This window comes from Chiloscyllium plagiosum, unplaced genomic scaffold (genome assembly GCF_037043375.1).
Source record: "Chiloscyllium plagiosum isolate Xiang-an unplaced genomic scaffold, Cpla_swu_hap1 HiC_scaffold_18, whole genome shotgun sequence".
NCBI classification, from domain to species: Eukaryota; Metazoa; Chordata; class Chondrichthyes; order Orectolobiformes; family Hemiscylliidae; genus Chiloscyllium; species Chiloscyllium plagiosum.
Window position 1 is genome coordinate 46347544 of NW_028270156.1, and position 12401 is coordinate 46359944.

Below are 12401 nucleotides of genomic sequence, written 5' to 3' on the forward strand. Positions count from 1 at the left end.
TTATGTTGGTCGGAGGGAGGCGAACATGGTGCAGTGAGAATGCAGTCCTTTTTTTGAGAATCTGGTCCTCCCCAGTATAAATGCGGAGCACGTTTCCCTGTTGAATGCGCCTATGATGGTGCAGGAAGCAATAAGGCATCTCCAGGGTGGCAAAGCACCAGGGCCAGATGGATTCCCAAGTGAATTCTATAAGGAATTCATAAATGTGTTGGTGGAGCCACTTCTGGGGATGTGTAGCTATTCATATGCACAGGATTGTCTGTCGCCCTCTCTTAGAGAGGCGAATATCACCCTCCTTTCAAAGAAAGGGAAAGACCCCAAAGAATGTACTTCGTACAGACCAACTTCACTGTTCAATGTAGATTTTAAAATTCTATCCAAGATACTGGCCCTGAGGTTGGAAAAGGTGTTGCCCTATATATGAAAGAAGATCAGATGGGATTTTGTCGAGGGCTGTAGCTGCTCCAACAATATCAAAAGGGTACTGAACAAAATGCAAGTATGCCAGCAAAGACTGATCCTGGGATTGGTGATCTCCCTAGACGCAGAAAAGACATTTTGACTGGATAGAATGGCTGTACCTGTTTGGGGTCCTAAAACGCTTTGGTCTTCGGGGAGCCTTTGCTAACTGGATGGTAATGTTGTATAATGATCTAAAGGCAGCAGTTATCACAAACGGTATTAAGTTAAATAACTTTAATATTGGGAGAGGTAGTCGACAGGGGTGTCTCTGTCACTGCTGTTATTTACCTTGGCAATTGAGCTGTTAACTGAGGCTACCAGAAGGGATCCTGAAGTAGTGGCGCGAGGGGTGGGAATGGGGGAAGCATAAGATCACCCTATATGCTGATGACGTCCTTTTGTTCTTGGCCAATCCAGAGGAATCCGTTTGTGGTGAAAGGGTTAAAATTATGTCCCAATACATGTGTGAATCTAACCGGAATGGAGGTGTTGCTTAGTCCCGTGTGAATCTTATTACACACCTCCCCGTGTGAATCTTCTTATCTGTATGTAACCAGAATGGAATGTGTTTTTTAGCCTTGCTCTGCTGTTCTGGAAAAGAGTATATCAGCTGGAAAAGTCTCCAGTTCGGTGAGTCTGCTCCGGGGTTACGTTTAACCGCCGAGCGTGGGTTGTTGGCAACCGCTCTACGAGAACTGACGGCTCCCAGTTCCGGTAACATGTAGAGTGAGTATAAGCCAGACCCGGGAGTCTGCTCCGGGGTTACGTTTAACCGCCGAGCGTGGGTTGTTGGCAACCGCTCTACGAGAACTGACGGCTCCCAGTTCCGGTAACATGTAGAGTGAGTATAAGCCAGACCCGTTGTAAGTATGAGACCTGGTTGTGGCGACGCTGCGGGGAATAAAATGCTCATATTCTAGCAGACTCTCCTCTTGGTCGTTTGTTCTGTGTCAGACTACTCTCCTACGAACCTGACCTTGAGAATTTTTTAAAACACCGTTCCTCGATTTGATTCAGACAATTAATTTATTTGGCAGTTTTTTGGGCTGCAGGATTAACTTTACAAAATTGGAAGCCATGCTGGTTGGGGTGGGGGTAGTGGAGGTGCCTGGTTTGAAGGATGGCATGCAGTTCCCGTTTAGATGGAAGTCAACAGGTTTTCTGTATTTAGGGATTTTTATTACCTCTGCCTTCCACCAGCTGTATAAAGCTAACTATGTACAACTACAGGAGAGGATAAAACAGGATTTACAATGGTGGGAGGGATTACTGTTATGATGGTTTGGCCAAGTAGCCCTGATCAAAATGAATGTTCTTCCTCACCTGTTGCACCCCATGCGAATGCTCCCGTTGCTACCCAGACGAGTGTTACGGAGGCTCAGTGGTTGGATAGGGTCCTTTATTTGGTGCCACCCCCCCCCCCCCCCCCCATTAAATTTAATAAATTGCAGCTTTTGCAGGGTGAGGGAGGGGTGGATCTTCTGGATTTGAAGATTTTTCTAATAAAACGCCCTGTTAGCATATGTGGGTGACTAGGTACAGGGGGATTTGGAGTCGATTTGGCTTGACATTGAAGCCTGTCAGTCGAGATATCCCCAAGTTAATCTATTATTTATGGATAAGATGAAATCCATAACCAAGCAGTGTCAGAGTCCAATCATTTTAAATAAGGTGAAGGCCTGGAGGATAATGAGGCAAGACTAGGGCAATTGGCTTAAGACCTCGCTGTTTACCCTGTTGTTAGGAGCTCAAGGATTTAAACCTGGGGTAATGGACTCCGGCTTTAAGATATGGGAGAAGAAGGGAATCTCTTGTTTGGGAGATTTATTTGAGGGGGAGGTCTTGATTTCATTTAGCCAGCTAAGTTGGAAGTACAGATTGTCTAACAGGGACCTTTTCCGGTACTTTCAGATAAGGGATTATATACAGAGGAAGACCACACTCCTGGCTCAGTTTTATGAGTCAGACATGGAGAAAAGAGTGCTTCGGTGTACGGGCACGCTCTCAGTTAGTACTTTGTATTATTTACAGAAGGGGTGTGCCTTAGGAGACGTGGAGGGACTCTTTAGGGCATGGAATCACGAGCTAGGAGAGGATATTTCATTGGAGGTATGAGAAGATATATGGGAAAATATAAGGAAAATTTCAATATGTAACAGAGCGCAGGCCGTACCATTGAAGATTTTACACAGGGCTCATATGACGCCAGAGAGGCTAGCTAAGTTCAAGAGAGAAGCGTCACCAGTGTGTCTCAAATGTAACATTAGTATAGGCGCACTCACTCTCACTCTCTCACTGCTACTGGTCATGCAAGATCCAGACATACTGGAGAGCTATAGTAAGGGAGTTGAAGGACATCCTGGAGATCGAAGTTAAAGTGGACCCGGTATTTCTTCTGGGGTTATCAAATTTGCCCTCACTGGGGGAACACTGGAAGAGATTGTGTAACATTCTTACTCACTGTGTGAGGAAGAGCATTTTAATGAATTGGATGTTGGAAAAATCACCAGGTCTTATGGGGTGGCATAGGCTGGTATTGGAGCATCTCCCCCAAGATTACCTCACAAAAATGGAGCAGTTTTACAAGACATGGCAGCCCTTTTTAAATTATCAGCAATATTAATTAGGGCCGTGGTATAGCGGTGGGAATCAGTCTGGGCACCTGTGGGGCCCTGGGAGGGGAAGACTGAAGGAATAGAATACGGGTACAATGACTGGTGCTCCCAAGAATGGGAGCTTCAGTGGAGGTATGATAAGTGTAATAGAACAAAGTAGTGCGATATAATATAATTTAATTTAATTTAAATTAATTTGCATTCAGTTAAATTAAATTTTCACTTAATTTGTTTGTAACTTAGATGTAAAGTAGATACGTTTATTCTGGTAGAATAGATGGTAGTTCATTATTAATAGTATCCTGACATGACATTGTACTGCATCTATCTTTCTGTATTTTGATATTAGTCTTTTTTTGTATATAGATGTTTTGTAAAAGATTTAAAAAGGTTTCTAATAAAATTATTTATAAAAAAAGATTTCACTTATGGTTGTAATTCATGTTAGATTAGCTATGACAACAGGATCATGCTGACAAGTTCACTTTGGCTATGGTGACAGCAAATGAAAGAACTTGCAGTTTCGGCCTCCATTTCTGAGGAATTAAAGACTTGTCTTGGAGATGGCACTGCGTACATTCATTAGATTGACACTGGGTGTGCTCCATTGTAATGCTGCAGCAAGGGCATTTTGTGGTCAGCAGGATGCACCCAATTATGGACTACACCAATCTGTGTCTGTTCACTTGCTGTCTCACCACTCTCAGACTTTGACCCTACCTATATGTTTCCATCATTCTGAACTTGCCTTTCCAGACATTCAGTCTCATATTAAAATTGTATTGCTGTGCCATTTAGTGCGCACACAAAACCAAGAAACTATCAAGGTTGTCAATAGACCTCAGTCATGTCAAGGGAGATGGCCTTGGCCAGGGGATCCTGGTTGAGTAAGTCAACTCAGTGATGGACTCCCAGTACAAGCTCAGGTAGTTGTGTGTGAGAGCACTTTTGGATGTTTTTTTAAAAAGATCTAGGGTTATTTCAGGTGGTGGTTAATAGATTTTTAAAAATCTCAAGGCTAATTTGATTGGAAAAAAAACACTTGGTTATGTGTGATAGTACTTCCCAATATTACAAAAAGTTAACTATAGTTAGCACTTTGCTGAACATTGCATGTAATTTGATTCATTGGTAACATTAGTGATTATTGGTGGTTGATAATAAATGTGAAGTACCACAGGCAGTAGGGGAAATTTTGTTTGGTTTTGTATGATAACTCTTCTGGATATTAGATAAAAAGGATCTTCAATAATGGAGAGATCTTGTGGTGCAGTGATAGTTCCTTACTTATGAACCCGGAGGCCTGAGTTTAAGTCTCACATGTTCCAGAGGAGTGTAATAACATAGCTGAACAAATTGAAAAGCAAATATATTTCAAATGAGCTAGGGTTCTAGCCAGAGCAAGACTCTCACACTTTGGCAATATTACTCTCAAAGCATAACATCTGCAGAAGTCAACCTGTGACAAATGTGCCTACCCTGCCAAGAGGAAGCATAACTGGAGTGCAAATGCCAGAAGGAGAAACACAACTGGTTCAGGTTGCATGAAGCACCTGAAGGTACATTGCAGATTCAGGAATGGATTCCATGAGGGGACTACCCCAAACCCTAAAGATGCACCATATTGGCTACCTCTACATAAGTCATCAGCGTACATACACAACAAATAAAGGTAAAATTTGGAAAACTCAAAAAGAAGAAAACACACACAATTTTGCACGCACACTCTCTCGCAAACCCACACACTCACTCTGGTTGTAAGTTTGCTCACTGAGCTGGTAGCTTTGTTCTTAGACATTTTGTCACATGCTCGGTAACATCATCAGTGAGCCTCTGGTGAAGCGTTGGTGTTCTGTCCTGTTTGCTGTTTATCTGTGTTTGTTGTGGTAGGTGATACATTTCCGATTCTGTTATTGAGAGGTTGGTAAATGGGGTCCAAATTAATATGTTTGTTAATGGAGTTCCAGTTTGAATGCCAGGTCTCTAGGAATTCCTGTGCATGTCTCTGTTTGGCCTGTCCAAGGATGGATGTATTGACTCAGGCAAACTGGTATCCCTCTTCGTCTGTGTGTATGGATACCACTGAAAGTTGGTTGTGTCTTTTGATGGCTAGTTGGTACTCATGTATCCTGTTGGCAGCACAGTGGCTCAGTAGTTAGCACTGCTGCCTCAGTGCCAGGGACCTGGGTTCGATTCCAGTCTTGGGCAACTGTTTATGTGGAGTTTGCATATTCTCCCCATGTCTGCATGGGTTTCCTCCCGCAGTCCAAAGATGTGCAGGTTAGGCGAATTGGCTAAATTGCCTGAAGTGTTCAGGGATGTGTGGGTTAAGTGCATTTGTCAGGGGTAAATGTAGAGTAATAGGTTAGGGACATGGGTCTGGGTGGGTCACTCTTTGGAGGATCAAAGCCTTTTTTAAAAAAAAAAGACTGACAATCAAGTGACCTGTTATATCTTCTCAAGAAATGAATTACAAAGAACACCTGCTTTTTATTTTTGTTTAGCAGGTGGGTTTGGGCGTGGTACTGTTTGGAAGTTTGCAGTCTCTGCAGGGTATTTTGTACATGACAAAGGGTCAGTTAGACTCAACGTCAGCTCTTCTCTCCTTACAGATGCTGCCAGACCTGCTGAGATTTTCCAGCATTTTCTCTTTTGGTTTCAGATTCCAACATCTGCAGTAATTTGCTTTTATTCAATGATTCTGTGATTCCTGCCCATTTGTCCAGTGTAACATTTGTTGTAGTCCTTACAGGATATTTTGTATTTGACATTCGTTCTGCTGGTTGTTGGTATGGGGTCTTTTTAAATTCATGAGTTGTTTGTGTGATGGTAGGTTTGTGGGCTACCATGATGCCTAGGGGCCAGAGTAATCTGGTCGTCATTTACAGCGCTGTGTTTATACCCAGTGGGAGATCCTGAACATAAGAATAAGGAGTGGTAGTGGGCAATTCAGTCTCTTGAGCCTGCTCTGTCACTTTAATATCATCATGGCTGATTTAATCACCGCCTCAACTCCCCTTTCTTTTTGACTGCCGCCCATAACCCTTCAACGCATTACTGTATAAAAATCTGTCTATCTCCTTAAATGCCCTGGCATGCGTCTCACTCTGGGGTAGTGAATTTGACAGATTCACGACCCTTTTGAGGGAAGTAATTTCTCCTATTCTCTGTTTTAAATTTTCTACCCCTTACCCTAAAACTCTTGTTCTAGATTGCTGCACATGAGGAAACACCCTATCTATATCTACATTGTCAATGCCCTTCAGTATCTTGTATACCTCAATTAGACCTTGTCTCATTCTTCTAAACTTTGGAGAGTATAGGCCATAAACTTCTGAATCTCTCTCAAGACAAAACCCTCATCTCTGAAATCAATCGAGTGAACGTCCTCTGAACTGCCTCCTATGCAACTACATCCCCGTCAAATAAATGAGCCAAAATTGTATGCAGTACTCCAGTGCCATCTCACTAATTCCTTGTATAGTTGCAACAATACATTCCTCCTTTTATTCCCTTTGTTTAGCACTACATGCCAAAATTCTGTTTGCCTTTCTTATAACCTACTGTAGGGAAAGGTAGAAACTGGAGTTTCTGCTAAACTCTAATTTTGCAATAACTCTGAAAGCAATTTGCTGCCTAATTCAACATATGGATAATGGTCTGTTAAATGAGTAAAGAATTAAAGCATAAGTTATTTTCTTGATTTTTAAAAATAGATTATGTTTCCATTAGGAAGTTTGGTGATTTTTACCATCACTACATTAAGTCTCAGATTCTACAACACAAAAACAATCCATTCTGCCTAAGAGGTTTGTGTCTGTGTTTATGCACCTCTTCCAATCTTTACTATCGACATATTTGTCCTTTTATTCCCACCTCTTTTCATATATGTATCAAGCTTACTCTTAAATAGATCTGTGCTAATCTTCTCATCAGGACCATGAGAACTAGGTACAGAAGATCATAAGTCCAGATCTACACCACAATATGATCATGTCTGATCTTAGGCAGGAAAATGGAGGTGAAGCCTGCTTTCCATATCCTGTGATTCCCTGAAAGGCCAAAAAATCTGTCTTGAATATTCCCAATGATAGGACTTTAATAACACTTTGTGACAGAAAATTCCAAAAATTTGGAACACAATGAAGGACTTTTTGCCATCTCGGCCTTAAGTAATCAGCCACTGAAACTATGCCACCTTGTTCAAGATTTCCTCACTGAGGGACAAAGCATCTCAGAGTTGGCCCTGTCAAATCCTTGAAATAACTGCCACTTAAGTACATATAAGGCGGGGAAGAGAATAGAATGATTCCAGGTGCAAGTGTGACTAGAATAGGCAGCTTGCTTGGCAAGAGGGTTGTATGGAAAATAAGCATCAGTATAAACCAGTTCAGCCAAAAGACCTGTTTCTGTCATACAAATTGTATGCAAATCAGATGGCCCAAATACAGTAGAACCTCGAATATCCGAACGAGACGGGCAAGGAGTATTTTGTTTGGATAATTGATCATTCGGATAATTGATCTGATCATCATCAAGCAGTAATTTGAGTGCCGTTTATCCAAACATTTCTTGGTTATCTGGCAATGTATGCCATAATGCCGTTTAACTGATAACTGAATGCTGCGATGCCTAATGCCGTTTTTACGGGACCTTGAGATCTTGTTTGGATAATCCGAAATTCGAATAATTGATGTTTAGGTAATCAGGTTTATCTGTAGTGCATTTCAGTCCCTCCTAACAAGAACTGATCACGTGTTTCGAGGTAAGTGGATTCAGTTTAATGTTCATCCTCCTGTGAAACGAGTTCCAAAACCTGTGGTTGAAAAGCTAGCAATGCCTGGACCATTTAATAATCTCTTGCACAATTCTAAAGCTGTAATTCTTCATTTCCTGTTTGTTATGAATAGTCCTGCTACCTCTTGTTTTTAATAAATGCACCATGTGTGGGGGGAAATGTCTTGATATATAGTAAATGTCACAGATTTCTAACTATATGTATCTTTTTTCTTTTGCTCTTAACTACAACAGTATTTATAACTGTTGAACAGTACCTTGACAACTTTTTCTCAGATAAAGTTTCCTTTTTTTTTTGAAAGGACAAATCAGCAAGTTCTGTCACCTGAAGCTTCGGTTAATGGCCCTGCATGATTAATTCTGTCTGCTGTTGTCTACTCCGGCCTGACCAGCTACTATCCAGGGGTATCAGTGGGGTTCACTGGAGGCACTGGGCTTCGGCCATCAAAGCCAGTCACTGCTGCACTAATTTCAAATGGGATCAGGACCAGCAATATTATCTGATTTTTAAGATGGATGTGCAAAGAAAAGTTCGAATGAAATGTATAAAAGAGGGTATTACATGTTGGCAGATACAAAGAACTCTTGTGTGCATTTGTATCAAATACATGTTCTTATAAACGGGATGATCAGTCCATTAAATATCTTGCCACTCACGTGATAATTAGTATTGTTGCCATAGTTAAATGGTTATAAGAGTAGAATATTTTATAAAAATGTGTATACTTAAATCTGACACATGTAATTGAAGTATACCAATTGGAACACATAGTGTGACCAAAGTGTTTAGAAATTTTCATACTTTTTTTCATCCTGTATAAAATTTTAACTTTGTGTTTCTTCCAAGTGGGCAGAGTACATTGTAGAAGTGAAATGCAAATGTAAGTGTTATTTTGATTGAGTTGCCTATATTAAACTAATTGCTAGAGAAAATTCTAATTGTAAATGTTCACTAGTGGCTCTTTGCTTCAGGTTTTATTTGTAAACATTTCTTGAATTCTGGAGCATTGGTATTGAAAGCTCTTTGATATGGAGTTTAAACATATTTGTTACTGAGGACTAATTGGTTGTTTAGTGTGTCACTGAACAGCCATAAGCATGTTCGCCCCTCTGTATTTTGCATTTTCAGACCAGTTGTTCAAATCAAAGGTAAAGAACACGTGATTAGCCTTGAATTGCATGTGGCTTCAGTGTTCCTCTTTGCTAAAGGTCTTCATTGCCTAAATGATTTAACCTATCTTAATTTAATTTTTTAAACTTCAGTTGAACCAACTAACTGATTTATTTTTAATATAACCCCGTTATTTCAGTTGGCAGGGCAATAGAACTTAATCAGGGTGAACTAATATCTGAGCACTTAATGTAACATTAGTTTGCTAAAGGTGGCTGTATTGGTATGAATCTCTAAAGAATGGCAAAGAGCCATACTTTGATAGAATATGACAATAACTAAAGTTAGCTCCAACTTTTAAATTCAGGGATTTGAAGTGTTATGTATGACAGGTTGACTCTTATTCATTGGGACCTTAGTGTACTGTTAATGGAAGTGGCAGCTCGTATTGGTTTAAGCTAAGATAATTTTGATGAAGTCATTTGATTAAAGTGCCTATGGTACTGGTTTAAGTCAGAGATTATGGTGATGACGCGTGGTAAATTTGTGGAAGATACCTTTCACATTAGAAAATAATATCAGTTCCAGGAAAGTAAAATGAGATGTCCATTCATCTGTTTGTGTGCTTATTCTTTGCAGCATCTATACTAACTATATATTGTTGGACCCTCTAAGCACCTTAATACATTGAGTCAATAGAATATTTTATGTCAACTTCATCACTGGTTTTAAAAAGACAGTTTGAGTTTCTAGTTCTACACGTCTGTATTTGAGAAAAGAAATCGCCAAACGAAGCAGTGCAATTTTATGTGATCTTACTAATTGCTTTGGAACAATTACATTCAGCTGCCAAGTCTTGATTCACCACTTAAACTTCTGAAAAAGCTGATCACAGATACTTGAAGATTGGGATGTTGAGATATCTTTATCAGTAGCAATCAGTTAAAATTGATAGGATTGTAGTATACTTTTTATTTTAAGTATCTTAAAAGATAGGAGGAGGGGAGGAAATGATTCCGAACCAAAACGTTGAGAATAGTAATGGTGTTTGGCTGCTAAATAGGAAAAAGAAATAACCCAGTTCTGTCTTGACAATCTTCACTTGCAATGTTTGTGTGTCTAGTTGCATGAAAACATGGCAACTATTTTTTTAATACTGCGTTAGGATGGACATTAACCACTCACGCAAGCAAATACAAAGTGTAAAAAGTATTTGATTCTTACTGTCAGATTATTCTGGTTGTATGATACATTTTGCATTTGTCCTATTTCAGATGTACATCCAATATACAATGTAAATATACCTTGTTAAAGTTAATATGCCATTAGTTAAAATTTGCAATAAAGTGAATTGCTTAAGTTGTACAACAGTGAATTGTTTAAGTTGTATGATCATGGCAGTCCAATAGTTATTAGACAGATGTTCAGTGATGCAAGTATCTTCCAAAAACTTCCATAATGCCTGGATGTACCAAAGCAAACTCTCCCATAATTGCAGAAACAAAATATTGCAGATCTGAACATCTGAAATAAGAACAGTAACTGCTGGCGATACTCAATTTCTGGCAGCCTTTGTGGAAAGGGAAACACTTAATGTTTTGAGTTGATTATGCTGTTTCAGAATTTGTGAAATGCCAGCACCATTCATGAGCTTGTTATTTGAAATTTATTATGGAAGTGGTTGCAATCCTGTTTTATTTAAAACAAATTCATGCGTAAACAAACAAAAATAACCTTCAATAACGTGGTACATTTTATAAGATGTATAATGGTTTGATATAAATGTTGGGTTGCTAAATAAAAAAAACTATTAAATGGATTTGGTTGTTCAGAGGGATCTGGGGAGCTTTGATTTGCATACACAGACTGAGAATTATCAGCTTGAATGGTCCATGCAGTTGCCTTTATAAATTCTTGTACTTCAGAGTAAGATATTACATGCTTGAGCAAGCTAATTAATTAGTTATGTAAGTGGTTGGATAAAGAGTTTATTTTAGTGTGATACTAAAAATACTGACAATGTAACTTGAATCCATACATATTTGATTTTTAATAGCTATAAGTTAGTCTTACGCAAGTAGAGAGGATAGCCGTGTGGTATTTTCGCTGGACTGTTAATCTGAGGACCCAGGTTCGGATCCTTCCACAGCAAATGGAATTTGAATTCAAGAAAAATCTGGAATTAAGAATCTAGTGATGGTCATGAATACATTGTCAGGTAAAGCCCATCTGGTTTTATTATTGTGAAGAAAAGGGATGGAAACTGCCATCCTTACTTGGTCGGGCATACATGTGACTCCAGATCCACAGCAATGTGGTTGACTGGGTAATTAGAGATGGATAATAAATACTGGCCTCATCTTATGAATGAATAAAAGAAAAGAACAAAGAACATTACAGCACAGAAACAGGCCCTTCGGCCCTCCAAGCCTGCACCTATCCATATCCTCTATCTAAATCTGCTCCCTATTTTCTAAGGATCTGTATCCCTTTGCTCCCTGCCCATTTATGTATCTGTCTAGATACATCCTAAATGGCGGTACCGTTTCTGCCCCTACCACCCCTGCTGGCAATGCATTCCAGGCACCCACCATCCTCTGCGTGAAGAACTTTTCCCCTCTCACTTTGAACTCGTGACCCCCAGTAATTGAGTTCTCCATTCTGGGAGAAAAGGTTTCTTGCTATCCACCATGTCTACACCTGTCATGATTTTGTAGGTCTAAATCAGGTTCCCCACTTAACCTCCTTTCCAATGAAAATAATCCAAATCTGCTCATCCTCTCCTCATAGGTAACACCCTCCATACCAGGTAACATCCTGGTGAACCTCCTCTGCATTCTCTCCAAAGCATCCATATCCTTTTGGTAATGTGACGACCAGACTGTAAGCAGTATTCCAAATGTGGCCGAACCAAAGTCTTATACAACTGTAACATGACCTGCCAACTCTTGTACTCAATACCCCACCTGATGAAGGAAAGCATGCAGTATGCTTTCTTGACCACTCTACTGACCTGTGTTGCCACCTTCAGAGAACAATGGACCTTAACACCCAGCTATCTCTCTGTAAAAGACCAGTCCAATGTAAAATGGAGCAAGTCTAGAGTTCAGCTTCAATGCAAATCTGGTCTTGGAAGGAGTGGATTTAAAGTTCATTTGATAACTTGTTTGTGAAATGGTAGACAGTCCAGCATCTGGGCTAGCTGTAGTTTGTTTTTGAAAAGGGCCAGAGTTATCTGCCATTACTGTCTCCTGAATTGCTTTGTAAGCAGTTGGTTATATTCTATAACATTTGGTGGTTAAAGGGTTCTTTATATACCTACTTTTATTCATGGAGTCTGGATGTTGCCCATTACTACTTGCCCTTGGAAATTTGGTGGTGACCGTAACAAGGGATGGATCATCCCATAGTACTGA

The 12401-nt window shown here is 39.9% G+C and overlaps 1 protein-coding gene across 10 annotated transcripts in view; it reads left to right on the top strand.

The window, feature by feature from the left end:
- ppp6r3 (protein phosphatase 6, regulatory subunit 3) overlaps positions 1-10355 on the top strand; it is a 135103-nt gene extending 124748 nt beyond the window's left edge. For all 10 annotated transcript variants that reach the window (XM_087996582.1, XM_087996584.1, XM_087996585.1 and 7 more), the window contains one exon: positions 8177-10355. In XM_087996582.1, the coding sequence (XP_087852708.1) occupies positions 8177-8228 (52 nt within the window). In that variant the 3' untranslated portion in view covers positions 8229-10355. The remainder of the gene's footprint in view (positions 1-8176) is intronic.
- Positions 10356-12401: the final 2046 nt, after the last annotated feature.